The 20,332-nt window shown below is 43.9% G+C and overlaps 3 protein-coding genes across 8 annotated transcripts; 1 reads left to right on the top strand and 2 right to left on the bottom strand.

Moving 5' to 3' along the window:
• On the top strand, window positions 1–4,909 carry LOC133905892 (cationic amino acid transporter 3, mitochondrial-like). Its single transcript, XM_062347683.1, has 14 exons — window positions 1–343; window positions 1,115–1,316; window positions 1,414–1,498; window positions 1,607–1,747; window positions 1,849–1,967; window positions 2,061–2,157; window positions 2,255–2,427; window positions 2,515–2,581; window positions 2,996–3,154; window positions 3,313–3,565; window positions 3,665–3,773; window positions 3,901–4,013; window positions 4,108–4,183; window positions 4,297–4,909. Exons 1-14 carry the CDS (start codon window positions 199–201, stop codon window positions 4,457–4,459), a joined length of 1,902 nt encoding a protein of 633 aa, XP_062203667.1. The 5' UTR covers window positions 1–198; the 3' UTR covers window positions 4,460–4,909.
• Window positions 4,910–4,977: 68 nt separating this feature from the next.
• Window positions 4,978–7,273, bottom strand: LOC133906078 (uncharacterized; the record flags this gene model as incomplete). Its single annotated transcript, XM_062347857.1, has 8 exons — window positions 4,978–5,361; window positions 5,534–5,636; window positions 5,950–6,032; window positions 6,122–6,192; window positions 6,345–6,393; window positions 6,516–6,552; window positions 6,839–6,954; window positions 7,045–7,273. Coding segments are annotated over 8 exons (795 nt in total), but the record flags the coding sequence as incomplete, so codon positions are not given.
• A 6,447-nt stretch (window positions 7,274–13,720) lies between these two features.
• Window positions 13,721–19,272, bottom strand: LOC133906360 (uncharacterized). Of its 6 annotated transcripts, none has more exons than XM_062348237.1 (15): window positions 18,705–19,272; window positions 18,381–18,565; window positions 17,572–17,645; window positions 17,318–17,435; window positions 17,127–17,209; window positions 16,880–17,045; window positions 16,607–16,806; window positions 16,203–16,414; window positions 16,027–16,122; window positions 15,529–15,647; window positions 15,249–15,350; window positions 15,052–15,161; window positions 14,880–14,967; window positions 14,343–14,539; window positions 13,721–14,242 (listed from the first exon to the last, which is right to left on the bottom strand). In XM_062348237.1, the coding sequence occupies exons 2-15, from the start codon at window positions 18,480–18,482 to the stop codon at window positions 14,041–14,043; spliced, it is 1,869 nt and encodes a 622-aa protein (XP_062204221.1). In that variant the 5' UTR covers window positions 18,483–18,565; window positions 18,705–19,272; the 3' UTR covers window positions 13,721–14,040. The 6 variants fall into 6 exon arrangements, with proteins under 6 accessions (XP_062204221.1, XP_062204220.1, XP_062204219.1 ...); XM_062348236.1 differs by having other exon boundaries at window positions 18,798–19,272; XM_062348235.1 differs by having other exon boundaries at window positions 19,106–19,272.
• Window positions 19,273–20,332: the final 1,060 nt, after the last annotated feature.

Genomic DNA, 20,332 nt, shown 5'->3' with positions numbered 1-20,332 from the left:
CCAAGATTCCTCTGGCTCAAGCTCAACCAGCAAGGAAAGGAGGAGGAGGAGGCGGCGGCGGGAGGGAGCAGCAGCTGTCCAGCAGCTAGCTCTCGCTTAGCTCGATCCCCCCCCCCCCCCCCCCCCGCCAAAGCACCCCCTGCCTGTGCGAAAATCGCGCATTTTTGCTGGTGTTTCTGGGATCACGCGCGTGAATCGATGGGGTTGGAGGAGGCGGCCGCCGGGATGGGCGGCGGAGTCCGGGCGCTCATGCGGCGGAAGCAGGTGGACTCCGAACGGTTGCGCGCCGCCGGCGGGCACCAGCTTCGCAAGGAGCTCTCCATCACCCAGCTCGTCGCCATCGGTCCGGGAGTCTCTCTGAGCTCTTGGTCTTTTTTTCTGTTCTGAGCGTTGTTTGGTTGATTTGGTGGATTTCGGGGGGGATTATGTCGGAAAGGTGCGAGCTTTGCTGTGCTTTTTTGCTTGTATCCTGGTGTTCAAGGCTGAAGCTGCAGCCTCTGCGTTGGAATCTGTTGGTTCTTTGTGAATAAGTGAATTGGTGGTGAGCTAACTGCAATTACAGTTTCTATAGTTAAGTAAGTTTGTCTTATGCGCTGTGATTTGTATGTAAAGTTTCAGACTTGGATTTGCTAAATCCTGAAGCTGTTGATAGTTGATGAGCTAGAGAGGATGAGATTTCAATTAGAAAAGAAGGTTTTGGCTCATGTGCATGCCGTGATTCGCAACCTCAATTTGTAAACCTAGTATCGTTTGTTTCTTAATTTTCTATAAGGGTTGAGAGGTGTCTGAAGTGTGTACTGTGCTCTTGTCTAGTTCTTGCTGCGCTAATGTTTTGTTGTTGTTGGGTCTGTGGGTAAGGTGGGTGGGTGGCCCCTTAGTGTTCCAATTCCTAAACCTTGCTACCTCCATGATGTAAATGCACATTGTACATGCACGCCAGATGCTAAATTTGTAAATCATTTAGTTCATTAATTAAAAATATCACAGGCATGTCTTGGTGTAGCAATGTTTACAGGCTTCTCAAGTTCAGACAGTGTTTTCCACGTTTTGTAGAGCTTATACAGATGGCTTGTGAATTATTGCTCATGTAAAATACCTTTGTGTTATTTATCAGGTGTTGGCTCGACGATTGGAGCTGGGGTGTATGTTCTTGTGGGTACAGTTGCTCGGGAGCATTCTGGGCCAGCATTGACACTCTCATTTCTGATAGCTGGAGTAGCAGCTGCACTTTCAGCATTCTGTTATGCGGAGCTTGCCAGTCGTTGCCCTTCTGCAGGAAGTGCCTACCATTATTCATACATCTGCGTTGGCGAAGGGTAATTTACTGATATGATGGAGTGAACATTGTATATGTAGAGCATGTCTTGTGCTCTTGAGTTTCGTTCTCACGCTATTCAATGTTTCATGATCCAGAGTTGCATGGTTGATTGGTTGGGCTTTGATATTGGAATATACAATTGGTGGATCAGCTGTTGCCCGTGGCATATCTCCCAATCTTGTAAGTGGGATTTCCCCTGTTATCTTGGTTATTCATGCAGCATATTGATCATAGTTGAATTTCCGCATCTCTCCTTACAAACTCTAAAAGAACACTCTTTGTTTCCAGGCCTTATTTTTTGGAGGACCAGATAGTTTGCCATGGATTTTAGCACGCCATGAGATCCCATGGCTTGATGTTATTGTTGATCCTTGTGCTGCTTTCCTGGTTTTCGTTGTCACTGGTCTGCTGTGCGTTGGGATAAAAGAGGTTGCTGGCTTCTCCAATGCAGTAACATCTTCCTTGTTCCTTTCTCAAGTAGTATGGCATGTAGCCATGTAATCTTTTCTCTCTTTGATCTTTTTTCACAGAGCTCATTTGTACAAGGAGTCGTGACAGTCCTCAATTGCTTTGTGATGCTATTTGTTATTATAGCTGGTAGTTACATTGGCTTCCAAACAGGATGGGTTGGTTATAAGGTCGCTGGCGGGTAATGCAAAAGAGTCTGGTGCTTTTATTTTCTTTGTCAAGCACGCAAGCACTGCTCTGCACTTACTCTTTCTTTTCTTTTTCTCTTTTCCAGATTTTTCCCGTATGGGGTGAATGGAATGCTTGCTGGGTCAGCAACTGTTTTCTTTGCCTACATAGGTTTCGATTCAGTTGCTAGCACTGCTGAGGAGGTAAGGATAGGTCCTATTTTCCTAATTAACTTGGCCCCTCTTATCTGCTGGGTCATTGGCATTACTAAAAAACCTAATTCTTTCATGTTAACTTCAGGTGAAAAATCCACAGCGAGATCTGCCATTGGGAATAGGAACAGCGTTGTCAATTTGCTGTTCCTTGTACATGTTGGTTTCAGTTGTTATTGTTGGCCTGGTACCATATTTTGCTATGGACCCAGATACCCCTATTTCATCCGCCTTTGCAAAACATGGGATGCATTGGGCAATGTAAGGACTCCTCACATAGTCCCATTTCACCATAGCTGATCTAGTGTGCTTCCCACTGAGACTGTTCCTGTGCTTATCTTATTTTAGGTATCTTGTAACAACTGGTGCTGTTCTTGCTCTCTGCTCAACTTTGATGGGATCAATACTACCACAGGTATACAGTTATTTTATCAGTATATGACTAACTTCACTAATTCCTCTCTATGAAAACGAGCCAAGTGATTTAACATGTTTTACATGACTATGTAGACACATTGGCCTTATGAATCAGATGGAGCTTTAGTCAAATGGGCAGTTTAAGCTGAAACAATTTTCAACAACCGCAAAAACTTGATTGCTTTTTATGTTCCATGACTGTTAAAGCTGGATAAAATTGTCTACCTACCCTCTATTGTGTTACTTGTATTCTGCATTCTTTCTGAATAACATGTGAGGAAAACCAGACATCATCTAGATAGATATTCACAGTTCTGGTTTATCTGTTCTCTCAGCTGACATATGCATAATAGAACTTTAATCTTATGCTGTTGTAGATATGTAAAGTTCTCCTTTGATATTTTCCTCACAGCCAAGAATATTGATGGCCATGGCACGAGATGGCTTGTTACCATCCTTCTTCTGTGATGTCAACAAGAAGACACAAGTCCCTGTCAAAAGCACCATTGTCACCGGCATCGGTGCAGCTGCTCTGGCTTTCTTCATGGATGTCTCTCAACTGGCAGGAATGGTAAGGATTTAGGAGCCACTAGAAATGTGTTACTTTGTGATCTTTTTAAGGGCTTTGGCTCAAGATGAGATTTAATTAGTGAACCTTCGTAACTGTGTGCATGTGACCATTATTAAAGAATATAGCTTGGAGCTAAAAAGATTGTTTTTTGGTTGCAGGTCAGTGTAGGCACACTCCTCGCGTTCACTATAGTTGCTGTATCCATCTTGATTCTCAGGTACGTTCCTCCAGATGAGGTACCCTTGCCATCTTCCCTGCAAGCATCATTCCGTTTGAGCCAAGAAAATGATGAGGAAAAGGTGAGGGGTTCTCTTGGAGATGAGAATCACGAACAGGGGGCATCTGAAATAAGTGATGTGATTGTACTAGAATCAATTAAGGACCCCCTTATTGAGAAGCAGCTATATGCAAGTATGTCTGGGCCATTGTATGTCAACTTAATATCTTCTAAATTTCTAAATAGGTGCATTTCAGTTAAGGTAACAGTAAATTTATCTGATAATTATATAGGCAAGTTGAATGAGACAAAGCGGCGCAGGACTGCTGCTTGCAGCATTGCATCTATCTGCGTAGGGGTGCTGGTCCTCACATCCTCAGCTTCTGCGACATTCTTGCCCTTGTAAGTACAAAAGGCGTGTAATTTGGTATGCCAGAGCACACCGCACACGTCCCTCCCATGGTGAACTTTTGTGCATCTGCATAACACTCATCACGCTAACATATGTATCTCTCACATGCCATATCAGCTTGGTGCAATGCTTCATCTGCGTCTTTGGTGGCCTGCTCCTCCTGGTTGGTCTGGGGGTGCTCTGCTGGATTGATCAAGACGACGGAAGGCACTCATTTGGTCATTCTGGAGGTACTCGCGTCATGGCATGCTTCTGTGACTCTATACTAGATCCTATTGGTGAATTTACTTGGCATTACACATCTTGCTGTTGCTTCTGCTGCAGGATTCATCTGCCCATTCGTCCCATTGCTGCCGGTGATGTGTATCCTCATAAACACATACTTGTTGATAAATCTGGGGTGAGTGCCTGATCCACTGATCTGACGATTGATACACCTACTTTTCGACAGCATATTCAGAGCTGAAACTTGCACATGTCTGAACCATTTCGATTTTCAATTGTGTTCTTCAGTGGCGGGACATGGATGCGAGTTGGGGTGTGGCTGGTGATGGGGGTGTTCGTATACATTTTCTATGGTCGCTCCCATAGCTCATTGACGGACGTCGTGTACGTCCCAGTGGCACAGGCGAACGAGATTTACGGGTCTTCGTCATCTTCTGGGTTTGTGGCCTAAGGAGGCATGGAGTGAGACATTGTTGAAGACTAGCTTGAGCTATTATATGCTCCATGGTCCATTTCACAGAACCTTGAGGACCCTGACATGAGCGGATTCACGCCGCTGCATCAGTGCGTGGAAGGCACGGATTTAAAGAGTTAAATTCATGTATCATTTTTTAAAATGCATGTGTGTATTGAATTGCAAGGCTATTTGTGTGCCTCAGTCTGAGGAATGTAAATACTACATAGATTATAGATGGGACTATTACGAGGGTGTTTAGAGGAAGGAATTGCTGTAGGATTTTTTTTAGTATTTAGTGCAAAATTATACTAAGTTTAAGGATTTGTATCCTCATCCCTATCCAAGCAGGCATGAGTGTAAAGTTGTATAATGTGCTCAAAGCCTCAAACACGTTTTATACCAGAGTGGAAAGTACCAAGTGTGGTCTTGTTTGAGGAAACTCCACATCATAATCATTCTGTTTTTGTCATACAAGCAAGCATGTTGGGTCAACATGGCATGAGCACAAGATCTGCTTGAGAAATCACATCGCTTTTCCAACTCCTAGTTAGTATACATCAAACAAACAACAATTTTTTCACCAGACTAGCTACATCACAGCACACGAAAAAGAAAAACTTCATTACAGTACAGCAGAGTAGTATCAGGCTATATCAGCTATCCAGATTCGATGCACCCTGCTTGTACCGGTTTGCGGAAAACTTGTTTGGGAGTCTTCCACTTCTGTTTACTCCAGGTTCTCTGAAAAATTATCCCCTTCTGTTTCACCCAGGTTTTCTGAAAATTTACCTAGGAGTCAATCTTACGTAGGATGTAAAAGATAGATCCATCTACTGTTTCCATAGTTAATTGATTCAGCCGCAGCAGGATAAGCAGGCAGGATCTTCCTTTGCGACCTACAAGGAACAAAAGCAGAAGGAAACACCGCAAAATATTAGCTACATTCTGCAGCAGAAGTTCATCAAGAGCATGAGCAATGGAACAGTAATCCAACAAAAGATTTTGTTTGGCGTGATATAACATTTTGACATTTTCAAATTACAGCCTAAGAGCAGTAACTGCACATACCCAACCCAATTGCTCCGACATCATCTTGGTTCAATGCAGCGCTTCCCTGAGTTTTGTCAGCACCGAAGTATGAATTTAATTTGGAAACTGCCTCCTGCAATTCCTGATGCAAGGAAAAGGCACAAAAGTAAGCAATACAATAAATTGCTTTGATGTAACATGACTAAGACAACACAGCTAGCATCATGGCTCATGAACCATGACACCACAGGTCGACTGATGATCAAGAATGCAATTACAGAAACAAGCAACTACAGAAAAAGGAAACGAAGGGGTTGCAGATATTTTTCTTCGAGTGATTCTCTTCAAGGGTAAAGTAATCTACTACATTCAAGGACTACATGCTGTAGTTTGCGACTGCAAAAAAGTACTATGGGAAGAATTCCCAACTCCAAAGTAGTTAAGGAAATCCAGACCTCCCATGATGCTAGAGTCTTCATGTAAGGAGGAAGTTGCTCGTACTCCTTCGATGCCCTTATCATTCCTTGGAAAGCATTAACTTCATAGAGTCAACAGCCAAAAAAAAAAAAACCAGAATGAGCGATAATTAACCAATCTTTGAAACATCCAGACGTTCTTGCTGATCACCTTGACCATTTGTTTCTTTTCGGGGAGGTATGAATTCAGCATCCTTCACAATTTTTTGGCCCTCATCAGCACTGAACAGTATAGAGCATTGAACAAATAGGTCACTTTTAAGATAAGATTAAAATAAGTGTAGAAACACTATAAGTAAAAAAAGAAAAGTGGGGAAACCGATAAAGCGGATATCAATATATATATCAGATATGTATGTAATTCCTTCAGTTACCTTTCAGGTTTTTTGTAGAGCTTCTTCGGGCTTCCAGCAAAATCTGTGGCTGCAAAATCCCAACAAATTATCATTATTCAACACAAAAATGAGCAGCCAGCAAGAAATACTAATGCTAAATAAATAATGCGACTTAACGAGTTGAAGCAGCAAAAATAATGTGTTGCATACCTTCATAAGAAAGAGTAGCTAGACAAGCATCCGAAAACTTATTAGTAGTCAAGGAAGAACGCAATACACAAGTGATTAAGAGTAGCAGCTCGTGACTGACTTTTGACAAGACGAGAGAAAAGTTATCTCAGGTCTCAGCAATGATCCATACAGTTCCTACTTCCTAGTTGAAACAAAGAGCTTCCCAAACTTCTGAAGACACAAGCATCAGTGCATCATTACCTAATGTCTCCATTTGGAGCCAAAATGAAGCATCTACTACCTTAATCAGGTCAAATGTTCGATCATATGTGAAACAAAATCAAACCCATCGAGAAGGATACAGTGCGTCGTCGTCTTCGAGCCGCCCTCAGCACTGAACTCGACTCACCGAAGCAGCTATTCCCAGGCTCCCCCACGGCTCCGTCTTCCACCTCCGCATCAACATCAGGCTCGACCTCTGCGCGCACCAGCAGCGGTTCTCAACCGAACGAAACAAACGCCGCGGAGCTTGGAGGACGAAATGAAGTGACAGGATTCACGCTGTTACCAGGGGGCTCGTAGCCGAAGGAGGCGAGGCGGGCCTCGATGGCGCTGGCCTGGCGCACGTAGACGCTGAGCGCCTCGCCGAAGTGGCCGAGGAGCTCCTCCAAGGAGACGGCGCCGAACGCCATGGACTCGAGGCGCTGCAGGTCGGCGCCCGCCGCCTCCGCCAGCCGGTCCAGCTTCTGCAGGAACGCGCTCGTCGCCGACTCTGCGAGACCCGCGTGAGGAGAAGCGTGTTACGTCTTAATCTTTAATACAGACATCAAGATGATTAGCCCCAGGTAATTAAACAGCACTAAAACATTAGCGCAGAAGTGTTTGATCAAATCTGAGTTCGGAGATACTATTAAGTCTTGATGTTTGCTCGCAGCCGATCACCAACGTGATGTAATTCCTTCAGTGTGAGATTGGTCACCCTCAACGTAAAACCCTTCGTCCTGTTTTATAGTCGTCGTGTGGGATAGGACCGCAATCAGCTGAGATTGATCGTGCCCCAATCAAAGTGCATAAGTGTGACATGCTTCCTTTTATGACTCGGTCCCTGGTTGGCTCACGAGGAAGCTGAGATCAAAATACTAATATTCTCTCATTGATAGTAAGACTAATATCATGAGTCTATTCTTGATAAAACAACACATCAAATCAAAGCGTTACAACAATTAATGAAATACAACTGAAACCCAATAACCTATAGCATATTATCTCATCTTAAAATAGATATTCATTATATTTAATGAGAGTTGGTTTGTTTCATATTCATCTTATTCAGAATCACAGGTTTTCCAATAATCTCATGTCAGTAACATAATCATGAAAAATATGGGATGATAAGTCTTTAGTGAGCGAAATTGCAAGCATTAATTCAGTATTAATATGCTTGAGATTGTTGGTTCGATTTTAAATTCTATTTTCACAATATATTACTTAATGTCGATGTGTTTAGTAATACCACATGATTTAAAAAATTGCATAAGTGGTTTCATAATATTGTCTTACATTCTTGATTCTAGGATAATATAAATTCTTTAGCCATACAACCTGCTCGGTAGCCTCATAACATGCTACAAATTTAGCTTGCATCGTTGACAATACCGTAAGTGTCTGTTGGAGTTTGTCGATGTATCAGGAACCGGGGATCCCTGAGTCCCGAGGCCAGGCCAGCCGTCCGCCACGTGTCACCATCCTGCAAGGTCCTTCCTGCGGGATGAGGAAAATCTAAGTTCCGGGAGAAGGTGCTCGGGGCCACAGCCTCTGGTCCCCGAGCACCCCATTTTCCCCAATGACCCGTAGAGTCCGAGCACCTTAGTCCCCCGATGATCAGAAGAGCTAAGTGCTCGGGAGAGAGTGCCCGGGGTTGCACGTGGCGGCCCCCGAGCACTTGGTTCCCCGAAGGTGCTCGGGAGAGAGTGCTCGGAGAGGTGAACAGTACCCCCGAGCACTCGGTGCCCCGACGACCCAGAAGGGCCCCCGAGGGGCCCGCCGACGAGGTGTCAACCAGTCAGAGGTCCGAGGCCACATTTAATGGGCGTGCGCGGCCTGACATCCTGGTATCCCCAACTGCTCCCGCCGCAGTGTCAGTCCCTGCCATGCTTTGACAGAGAAGCGTGGGGCCATTAATTGCACAGGTCCCGTCCCGTATCATCCGGTGTATCTCGAGATAACGTTGCCAGGATCAAGGCGTTCCGCCTGCCACCCTGCCGTGGCAGAGGAACAAGACAGGGTGGGCGCACCGGGTGCCTCTGTGGCTGCTAGGTGGGCCCTCTCAACGGCGCCGGCGCCAGGGCGTCCACAGTGACGAGTGACCGGACGTGCGCCGCGTTTTTCCACCGCCCCTGTCACTTCGCTTAGAGGAAATGATGACGTCTTTCTCAGTCGTGGCGTCTTGGAACTTGTGCCCCTTCTTTCCCGTTCGGGGTATGTCGTGGCCAGCGAGTGCATAAAAGGAGGGGCATACAGAAAGAGGAGGACATCGAAGAATCAGACATCATCGGAAAAAGATCAACTCGAAGCATCGAAAGAGAGAACAAGCCCAAGCAATCGGCCGTGCCACACTTAGACGAAGAACACTGCAAGCAAGCCTGAGTAGAGCTAGAACAAGGAGCCTCAAGCTCTTAGTTAGACAATATACTCTTGTAACCAGACATATTCCTGGAGGGATCCCCCTCAGGGAAAGTCATTGCATCCATACATGAGTAGGGTATTACGCCCCTGTGCGGCCCGAACCTGTCTAAACTCTGGTGCATTTACTTCCCTTTGCACTAGGTCGATCCTCCCCCACCACCGGCCGTCGCATTTATTTCCGCTTCCATTTATTTCTCCGACGAACTTATTCAGGATCATCCCCCCGGCCGAATCTCTAAAAAGGGGTCTCTCGGGATCCCTGCGATAGGAGTTCACCCTCCGACAGAGTTTTTCTATGAGATAGCTCCTCTAGCGAGGGTGAGAATAAAACATATAATAGATTTCTTTAATATCCACACATCTTGCAAATAGATTTTTAAACATGAGTATGTAGTGCTTAGTGCTTTATGAATAGCGAAGGACTTTCTTAACGACTTTCTAGTAATTCAATTATAAATTTGACTGATATCTTCCAAGTATCCCAATTATGAAAACTAAAAACAGAACATGTTCATAATGCTTCTGATAGCTGAAGCATAAGGAACCGACTTCATCTGATCAGTTTTATAATAGTTCATCGGACATCGCATATCAAAAATTTTCAAACTTATTGCCCTTAACAGTAGGAGCAGGCAAGGTTGAACACTTATACATATTATATTTTTTTATCACTCTATCCATGTATGCCTTTGGACATATCTCAATGAACATTAATATAAAGAACGTAAAAGCTTCACTGAGATCCTTCTTAAGACTAGGATAATGAATTTTCTCATTTTAAATTTTACTTGAATGCAATTGTCAATATACTTATGATTTGAACCAAAACGAAAAGAATAATTAGTTGAGCTTTATTATTGTCAATCCCTTCTCTTTTAGCATTATTGTGAACCTTTCGATGTTTTCTCTTAGAGTTACGTTTTGTTTTGTAGACCCATTAACGACCTATTGTTCTGGCTCTGTCGAGAGTTTCTACTAAGTCTCATTCACTATTATCGCTCAGACTTTAATTCATCATTCATGGTATTAAGCCACTTATGCAAAAGTTCTTTATACGAGTTGGTATCTTCTGGAACTGCTGAGGCTCATCGTTAGGTGCTTCTTAGGAATTTCGTAAACCTCAATAGCTCCCCTTCAAACTATACAATGGTCAGAGTTAGAGAGGTCTAAAGGGTGGAGAATCACTACCTTAATGAGCCGTTTTATTCTCCCCCTCGAAACGTGGCAAAAAAAGAAAGATAATATCACGGTTTCGAATAAGTCTCATTACTGATATCACAAACATTCTGTGAGGAACTGTCCAAATAGTATTTCAACTAATCATCATGATGATCATTTGCTTAATCACGACTATGATGATTAACTAGAATGACATCTCGATAGTCTCGGCACAAGTTTTGTCCCCAAGATCGAAACACATACCTTTGCAACCTATAAAATCATAACAAAGCTTAAAAAAGAGCGAGTAATTAAAATTATATTACAAGCATTAGAGTAACATCATTTATAACAATTTACAACAAAAGGTTAGAGAAACTACGTAGCGGAAAGGTAACACCTATTAACACCAAAAGATATGTGAAGTCATATGCCCTTAGGCTCCACCCAAAAGCACGCTACTCATTCCCGCCACGTACATCGGTGGATGTCAAGTAGCCAAACACAAGCTCCTCCTCACCTGCGGAACTTGAAAGAGCAGCGTGAGTACGAAGGTATTGCAAGACTTAATCCATAATAGGCACATATAAACAACCCGACTATAAGGATTATGTATTTGAGTCATTAGCAAGGAGTAAGCCACAGGGTTAAGTAAATTCATATGCATAAGCAACCTAACATCTATGTGTGAGCATATATACTTAACTCAAGGCACATCTACCCGGCAACATCAACCTGCACATAAATGTAAAAAGAACCATCTCATGTACTCAATAATCCTCAATAACCAAACCCGACATACCATGACATATCCCTAAATTCGAAAACTCTACAACCGATGCAATTCGAATTGTTCTTACACCCTGCAGAAGGTACAACTTTACCCACACAATCCGGGTCTATCCTCTTAGCCCTCGAGACAACCTTTCTCATACCCGAAACTACCCACTTGCATATGCCTCTATGGCACCGGGGTTACTGCGAGCGTGTCCTGAACACCTCCGGCTCCCTACCACCTTACTTCTCCTTTATTTTTCTTACACGTCATAGGACTGCAAGGTAAGCGTCAATACGGTGTATTATACTCAGCTCATTTGTCCATTATCCGAATATATTGTTGTGCGAAAGATGCTAAAGCCAACAGTATTGATAGATGGTGCTTAAACAATGCAAGCGGTCTACGGCATCCGTTTAACTTTATAACCATGTCATCTCCATCCTTACTTTCATGCTTTGCTTGACCTCCATGTATACAGCTAGGATCACCCTTGACTCCGCTCGACCTCCTTATCATCCGGCACCAAACTCCCCGCTTGGCTCTGATCGTCCCGTCGTTAACCGTCAAGTTGTATACATCACCTGCACAACATTAGACAAGCAAACATGTTTCTCCAAATATATATAACTTCATCACAAGTTAGGCCAAATTAAATTCCTGTTAAAAAAGACGGTCCAAAGAAAAACACGAATATCGAATATTCCGGTGTGTACCACCTCTGACCACCGGACTATCCGATGGGTATAATGATTCCTTCTCTCAAAACCTCTTGGGAAACCCTTCGGTGAGTACAAAGTCCATCATCAAATCATCCAGTAAGTACAATTGCATCGGACCTCATTTCTCAACATCTTTGTTAAATAGTCTAGTGAAGCCTCCGGTGTTCACTCCAGCACTCGTCGGACCATCCAGTGAGGTTCTGTTTTTCCACCGAAAATCTCTTCTCTGCAGAAAATAGTTTGTAGGATCGAGAATGATGACTAGAGGGGGGTGAATAGGCGTCTCAACAAATTTCTTTCGAAATAGATGATCTTCTCCTATTTTGTCACTCAGCGCACCTCAAGAACAAAGCGCAACACAAAACATAAAAACACAGCGGAAACATAAAGCTCAACCAGAAAGATCCATCTAAAACAGAACAAGAACTCAAAGAATTCAAAAACCAAACTTGAAGATCCAATCAAATGTTGGTCTTATAGTTGGAATCGAATACTAAATTCCACAACAAACCAATCCATAACTCATCACCACACAAAGTTTAGAACTTGAGAAGAAAGATTCAAAAATCAAAGATAAGGACGGTCATGGCGCATTTATGACTTAGTTTTGCCTCGACGCAAGGTTCACGATGGTGCCACGTACTCCTCCAATCCTTCCACAGTTTTGATGCCAAACCGTAAAACCCTCTGCACACTTTTCAAAGAGTGACTCGTCACTTACTTACACCTTAAGCAAGGGTTCTGATATCGACACATGTACTTCGTCTTGTGATCCTAACCGTTGGCAAGTCTCTCTCGCTCTCGATCCCTCAGGCCACCTTGTCACTTACACTGATATCTTTTTCGCTTGACTTTGTCAACACGCCGTCTTCATCCTCTATTTCATGCTTTGCTTGACCTCCACGTGTATAGCTAGGATCACCTTGACTCCTTCTGGCCTCTTTGATCATCTGGTACCAAGCACCCGCTTAGCTCCGATCACCCACCGTCGACCATCAAGTTGTATCCTTTACCTGCACACCATGAGACAAGCAAACACATTTCATAATCAAAATGCTCAAATCAAGCTCAAGCAATCCAAAACTCTAAAAACCAAGTCGATAATTTTATCAATCACTCATCACATATAAACTAAGACACATTTTAACTTGATTTCTCATAGTCTAACGCTCGTAACATATCATCACCAGACCATCCGATGAAGACTTTCCTTTCTGATTCTACGTTGAAAAGCTCTGGTGCTCTTAACCCGTCAAACACTGGATCATCCGGTAAAATAATAATTAGATTATCGAACTATCTGGTGCTATCATTTCTCTTGAACACCGTCAAAATTATCAATTACAATTTTTCTCTCCAAACTTTGATTAGCAAGATCATCATTGCAATACAAAGGTAACTTATGCAAACTCACAAATTGAAACTAAAATAACAACCTTATCAATCACTTATTATATATAAATCAAATCATATTTCAACTTGATTTCTCGATCAGCACCCAACAACAGCCTGATCATGCTTTCATCTCCTGCAGAACATAGGATGATACCTGGACTGGACCGGTTGATCTCGTGTGCCAATGCATGCACATCGAGCAAGTAAAGTTTGCAACAGGCTGCACCTGGACCCAAACCAACCAAAAGAAACCAGTCCGCAGAACCCAAGCCGAAGTCCCTGCCTTGCCGTCAGTCCTGTCTCCTGTCTCCTGCGTCTCTCGTCGAAAAAGCAAGCCAATCGGACAGGAGACTTGCTTAGCCCTTTGACTGGTAGTGCCACCTTCCAATCCAGGCAAGTTCGAGCAACAAAGAAACAGTGCCATTGCACCTTCACTCTCATCAAATTTTAAGCCAGGAAAAACAAACCAAAAAAAATATAAACAGGATTAACCAGGTCCAAAGAATGGGTGCAAGTATTGTTCTTTTTGTTTCAGAACCAGAGCTCCATAAATTACCATCCAAACGTAACTTCGTCCTGTACGACGAGGCATACAGGCTCCACAATTACAAAATCCCTGTAGATGATACAGGGCCAGATTTGTAAAATGCAGCACTCAGCAACTGGGGTCTGAGTGTCTAAGGTACCAACAACCACAAGCTCCGGGTTCTGCGTGACGAGCCTTTCAGATAGCAAAAGCCTTTCTTCTCCCGCTGTTGCACCTGCGCAGAACCGGCCTCCCTTCCTGGCTTACTTCCCGCTGGACGGCAGTAGCCAGTAGAATTCGAGCTCACACGGTTGTGTACGCGGCGTACTCGCCGTCCGTGTAGCTGAGGCGCCGCAGCGAGGCGGAGTGCAAAGAGGGAACCAGGACAGCGTCAGGGATGCCAAACGATGCACAGCTGTCGGGGGGTGGCGCCTCAGGTTGCGTGCTTCTGCTCATGGAGTTGAGGGCGACGTTCAAGCCCATCGACGATGGCTCGGTAGCGATTCTGTGAGAAGCAGGGAGGGGACTTAGCTCATCTTTTTGATAGCTAGGAAACTTAGCTCATAACGAGAGGTGAACAAGCAACGACGGGAGATCTTGCATACGTTAAGTCGAAGCTCGCGTCTGAGCTCATTGCGGAGCAGATTCCAGAAACCACCCATGGTGGAAGAACCGCATCCTTTATTTCCATGCTGTAGCAGATGTTGCCTGTGGAAGAAGCAAAAGCTGATCCCAGTTCTGTGTCAAACCCACCAGAAGAGAGTAGCCCAATATCTGCTTTCCTCATCTCCCTGCATTTCACCTGCAGAATGCATGAGTTCAGATGGTCGGATTTTCAAATCAAACCTTACAATTATGCAATGCAGTTTTAACGCAAATAAACATAACAAAGTTGCCCACTTGACTCCGGAATCAAAACAGTAAAAGCATAATGTAGCAGCTTGAAATTCAAGTAGTTGCCAATTCGATAAGGGCTTATCCATGCACCAGTTTGCATCTATAATAGTGGACCAAATTAACAAGGTTCTTTTTATCATAAAACGCTTGATGACTTCTGGAATATGTAGACAGCCATTCTGAAACAAGATTACCACAAAAATAGCAGGGATAAAAGAAAAACTAGACTACAGAAATAAGATGACCTCTGGAATATGTAGACAGCCATTTTGAAATGGCTGCGGTGAATATAAGACTGGGACATCTGCAGCAGATAAAGAATTCAGAAAAGACCTGAAGAATCACAAGATCAGATTATACAAGAAAACTTTTGAGGGAAACAAGAATGAGATAAGTGAACATTGAGAAGCACCCTACTTGTAGTTCAACAAAACATCATATAAGCCATGAACACTCTGACAGCCAGTAAATGAAAGGAGCGACTGCGTGGTGTTGTCAACATCAGATAAAGCATCTAAATGGAGTGCCTGCAAGTTCAATGATTATCATTTACAACCAGTCGATAGCTGCAGACTCACTAAAACAAACCAGAGAAAATTGGAAGGAAACTAAACCTGGCCCAGATTGCGCCTTTGAATTTCTGAAAGTTCAATCAGGTCATCGTCAGTAGCCTGCTCCACTTCAGCATTGCAAAGAGGCATAGAAAAGCAAATACCCTACAACAATGCAAAGTCATATATGGTTACAATGATGAACCTAGCAGACAACATGATTTCAAAGTTTGTACGAAGCTCAGAAACAAGTTAGTTTAGCATGGATTGTCTCCACTACTTTGATGCAATTAATACTGTTGAAATGGTACTGAAAATAGAAAAAAAACAGAATGCAACTCACATGTTTCCGTAGTAATGAGCGTAGGCCACGTGTAGATTGTGATAAGTAGGCATTACAGGACTGCTTTTTCTCCAAACAGCTTCCACCGATGAACAGAGCAACAAATTGTGTCGTATAAACTAGGATAACAAAGTGATGCTCAGTGTGGTTGATGAGGTTGGTCATAGATTAATAGTCTGATAGAATAACAAAATTCAGAACTGCCAAGGCACACAAAATGGAACTGCAGACGAAGGTGGCCTTGAGCAATATGTATTAGTATGTGCTCTCATTCATATTATGAAGAAAGTGTAAGGCACACGAAGGTCAGAAATTCATATTGTTTACTGAATTACTGATGAAAATGCAACTTCCCCTCACGTAGAAAATAGAAATGCAGTTCACTGCTTACCCTAGATAAATGCTGGGTATTTGCATAACAAAAAGAACATTGCGCTATCTTTTTGTACATACGGGCATACATACATAGTGGAACATGAAATCTGAGTAAGAAGGTACCATAAAATATATTCAACATGTTCTTCCGGAGCATGTAGTAAAGATTCTGAAACGAATCTTCCCAATCCTGATGCCTTTTGAGAAGAAAGTCACTTTCTACATGGCAGAAGAATAAATCAGTTTTACAGAATAACATCCACAACAAGAAAAATAATTTATTCAGGTCTTGTGATTACCTCCTCGTGCAGTCGATGAGAGCATAGCAGATATGATGGAAGCAGGCAACAAAGATTGTGGATATACCCATGATTGCAGTGCCTTCAAGAACAAGAATTCCTTTTTTCTCTCAGGCCTTGGGCACTCTAAATTTTGACACCCACGCCGACAGCTCTGCACAATGGCTCCAGTGGTGCTGCTCCTGCCAGAACTTGTATTGAGCCTGTGACACCTGTTACAGCAATAGGAGTTATAGAAAGCCAGTACAGCATCTACCATTTGACAAATATAATTTTCAGAATGCCAATTGATCATATGTTATAGATTCAAGCAAAATAGACACATGACATTTCTTAGGAGTACAATTTCGAACTGGAAAAATCTGAAGACAAGATAAATGCAAAAGAAGCTAGTGCACACCCACCATTTCACAGACGATGATGAAACAAACTGCAAATTAGTCTTCAAGGTAAAATCTAAAGGAGCTCTTTTTCCTGGAATGGTGATCTTGGAAGGGCACATGTCTGAAGACTTCATCGCAGCATCACTAACTTGTCTGTTAGGGCCGTTGAGCCCAGAAGCCACAAAAGCATCATGAGCTCCAAACCCTTTCAGTACTTTTTCCTATCATAAGGCATTAGAAATATTAGCCGACATGATAATGTATACTAAATTGCAAAAGATGAATGATTATTACCATATCAAGTTTGTTAGAACCAGTCTGCTTCTCATCGCCAACGTGAAGGTCAGATACACTCCGCAAAGCATTTTCACTGCATTTCTCAACTTTCTTGAAACCTGGTTTTGCTGCCTCCGTCATTGATGGAACAGAAGACCCTAACTTAGCAGAGTCACCATAATCACTGAAATGATAAACAGTTCAGAAAAGAGCTTGAACATGGTAGAAAAAAAATGCACCTATAGTCCTAGAGTCAGGTCATTACCATGGAAGTGAAGATGATGCAAAATTTGAAGCTGTTAGAGCATCAACAGACTTAGGAACCTTCTCATTATTCTGCAAGGCATCCTGCCAAATATTAAATTTAGGACCAAACCAATTATCGAACATGATGTCTTAAAAGAGTTATTGAGCATCAATAAATACATCAAAATGAGTAACATCTCAAATTTTAACCTTTACATTTTCCTTTCCAATGTTTCTTTGTTTTTTCACAGGGAACACCTCCGTAACACGATTGTTGATGTATTTGGATATCTTTTGTTGCTCTGTATTCTGAAGTCCGTTGCTTGACCTACAACACAAGATAATTGTCAACTTTGTCCACCCCCCCTTCCCCCCCCCCCCCCCACCCACCCAGGGAAGGGGGATGGCCGATGGATATAAGACTCTAAGAGGAACATCACCAAGGTTAATTACAAGAAAGGTACCTATCAAATGCAGTAGAAGAGGGTAACTGATCATTCACTGGCTTTTCAGAGGTGCGCCGCTTCAGTTGCTCACCCTTCAAGAAATAATTATTGACATATTTTCAGTCTGTATCTGCACTCTGTACTATATTGCGCTTAAAATAAGATGTGAATATTTTTAGTGTTACTGTGCACCTATGTAGTATGTGATGGTTACAACAGGATGTGAACATTTTACATTGTTCATCTGCAACTCTGTAACATATGATGCTCACATAAGGACGTGTTCAAGTAGCAGTGTTTAGTCAGTTTTTTTCTACAGACTGTCATAAAAAATTCCTCGCCATCAAAAAATCAAATATGGCAACAAAAAAATGCATAATGTATTTACCCCTTATATCTTATATCTAACATAGTTCTCCAAAAATACATTCAAAGTGATAGTCCAGTAAGTTTTCATTGAATCAGCTATATAACCAAGAAAGATGAAGATAATTAGATGTTTACACATTATGTGCTTGTACATTGATGAAATATTTGAACAAGGCCAGTGCAAAATAACAAAGTTAATTAATTAACATCGGGGCAAAAACCTCAGAAGGCATTGCAACAAGGATATGGACTAAGGAAGTTCTGATTAAATAGTAAATTTTTATCACATTTAAGCTCACATAGACTATCGACAGATTCCGTTGTGGTATGGGCATCTCTTCTGGAAATCTCTAGATATGGCATTTACATTTCACAAAGCATTTCATCAAATTGCACGTTCCTAGTGACAATAAAATAAGCAGTGTTGAACCTAAAGATCAAGGGAAGCAAGGCCTTACTCTCAGTTCTGAGGGTGTCTTCCTCTTCATCCTTGGAACCACCGTCTGCCTCCCAATCAGCGAGTCACCATTCAGAGCAGATTCAACAGCAGCTTGCGCCATTATAGTATCCAGTCCTCTACCTCCGCATCTTTCCTTTTGCTCCCTCACCTGTCCCTACCACCTTCCACTCCCTCAACCTACATCTGAAGAATCGCATAACAAAAACATAAGCTTGGATGCCATTCCCTTGTCGTCATAACTTGTGTTGAAAGTGAGTTATACGCATCGTAAATCCAGTCCAAAGTTAGTTTTTTTAAAAACACGTTACAGACAAACCCGCACATCGGATCTGGCCCCTGGATCACAGAAATACCCTAAAACCAGATGACGTGTCCAATCGATTCGGAAGGGATGAAGGTGCATTGCAGCATTCACCAATAGACGTTATGGAGCACCGATGCCGCAGCGGTGCGGTGAGGCAGAGATCGCTCCGCCTCCACCGCGGCAGGACCGGCGGCGGCCAGCCGGAGCGGGGGAGGGGCGGCCTGCGACGGCAGCGAAGGGGAGGCTGCTACAGTGGAAGGAGGAAACGGGGGCCGCGGGCTGGGTATTGGCGGAGCAGGGGCGATGCGGGATTGTGCGGGCGGCGGGTCGGGGGCGCCGATAGCGATGAGGGTGGGAGCCGACGATGAGGAGGAGGTGATGGGCGTTTTCTGACGAGGGCTGGGACGGCGCTGACTGACCTGAAGCCGGGGCGGAGAGGCCCCGCGTGCGTCCTCCCTGCCGCCCGGGACCTCCCGGAAGCGGGGACGGAGATGGAGAGAGGGATTTGAAAAGGCGGAGGGAGAAGCGCTTGCTCGGGGTTGGGCGGCGCCGGCGCGGCGGGGAGGGTAAAGAAGAGGGGGGAAAGTTTATTTTTCATCTCTTAATTATGGCTGTGGCCTTTAATTTTAATATAAAAATCTTTAGTCCCTAAACTTTTAAAATCGTTTAGAATTCGTCTCTCAACCCACTTTTGAGTAGTTTTGCACAAATAGCATGTATAACTGGATCCCACATGACACGAACATATTGAGTCAGCCGCCCCTTTGTTATATCTCTCTCTAGCAATCCGTCATACCAGCATAGCACAACACAACCCGCTGAATGGATGGTCCTTGACGACTAGGGTACTAGCATAGCACAGCACAACCATTAGTGATGCGCCAAGAAGGGACGACTGGGGTCCCTAATCCCCAGCCAAGGCAGCAGCGCGACGGCTAATAGATTAGGGTGGCGCTATGACGATCGTGGTGGTGGCCAAAGCAGGGCAGAGGGTAACTGCTCGGGTGGGGCGAAGCTGAGGCAAATAGGCGCACACTCAAGCATACATCAAGGGCTACCTAAGTGGTTAGCGGTAGCGAGGAGCGGTGGTGCAAACCTAGCAGCGGTGAGCTCCCGGTGGCGAAGGGGCTCCACGCGGGCAACCCTCCTCAAAGTTCCTCTGACCAAGCGACCATCATGGTTGGTTTCAGGATGGCTTGGAGTCGGTTCAAACGTGAGCAATCGACTAGTCACGGCGAGGCAGCCGGGCAACGATGAGCCTAATTTGTCGAAATAGGGGAGGCTGTCGTGGGTAGCCTTCCACGACGAGTTGTGGCGGCAACTGGTGGTTCGGGCGGTTCGAGCAGCTTCCTAGGGGTCACGGTGATGGTGTCAGTATGGGATTTTGCCGATAATGGCTTGTAGTGACGACGCGACAACGAGTGGCGGCGATGGAAGCAAGAAAACTACGACGGCTCACCTCGGTGGCTCGCGATTGAAACTGGTGATTGGGGAAGCCACGGGGTCCTAAGGAAGGTGCATGCAAGGTGGATCGACCAAAGACGTCTCGGATCGATGGTCTATCGAAGAGGGGTGGCGACCGAAGTAAGGCATTGGTGTCAGGGACGACTGGCTGAGTCCAGCTAAAATTGGGCACAATAGATGGT

This window comes from Phragmites australis, chromosome 23 (genome assembly GCF_958298935.1).
Source record: "Phragmites australis chromosome 23, lpPhrAust1.1, whole genome shotgun sequence".
Classification (NCBI taxonomy): Eukaryota; Viridiplantae; Streptophyta; class Magnoliopsida; order Poales; family Poaceae; genus Phragmites; species Phragmites australis.
The sequence above is the reverse complement of the archived record's forward strand: the minus strand, read 5'-3'. Positions and strand labels throughout refer to the sequence as shown.

Coding starts and splice junctions, on each gene's coding strand:
- LOC133905892 (XM_062347683.1), top strand. CDS start 199: ATGGGGTTGGAGGAGGCGGCCGCCGGGATGGGCGGCGGAGTCCGGGCG. Junction 1,968..2,060: donor GGTTATAAGGTCGCTGGCGG/GTAATGCAAAAG, acceptor TCTCTTTTCCAG/ATTTTTCCCGTATGGGGTGA. Junction 2,582..2,995: donor TGGGATCAATACTACCACAG/GTATACAGTTAT, acceptor TTTTCCTCACAG/CCAAGAATATTGATGGCCAT.
- LOC133906360 (XM_062348237.1), bottom strand. CDS start 18,482: ATGGCGCAAGCTGCTGTTGAATCTGCTCTGAATGGTGACTCGCTGATT. Junction 15,648..16,026: donor CATGTTGAATATATTTTATG/GTACCTTCTTAC, acceptor TTGTTATCCTAG/TTTATACGACACAATTTGTT. Junction 14,968..15,051: donor GATGTTTTGTTGAACTACAA/GTAGGGTGCTTC, acceptor GTGATTCTTCAG/GTCTTTTCTGAATTCTTTAT.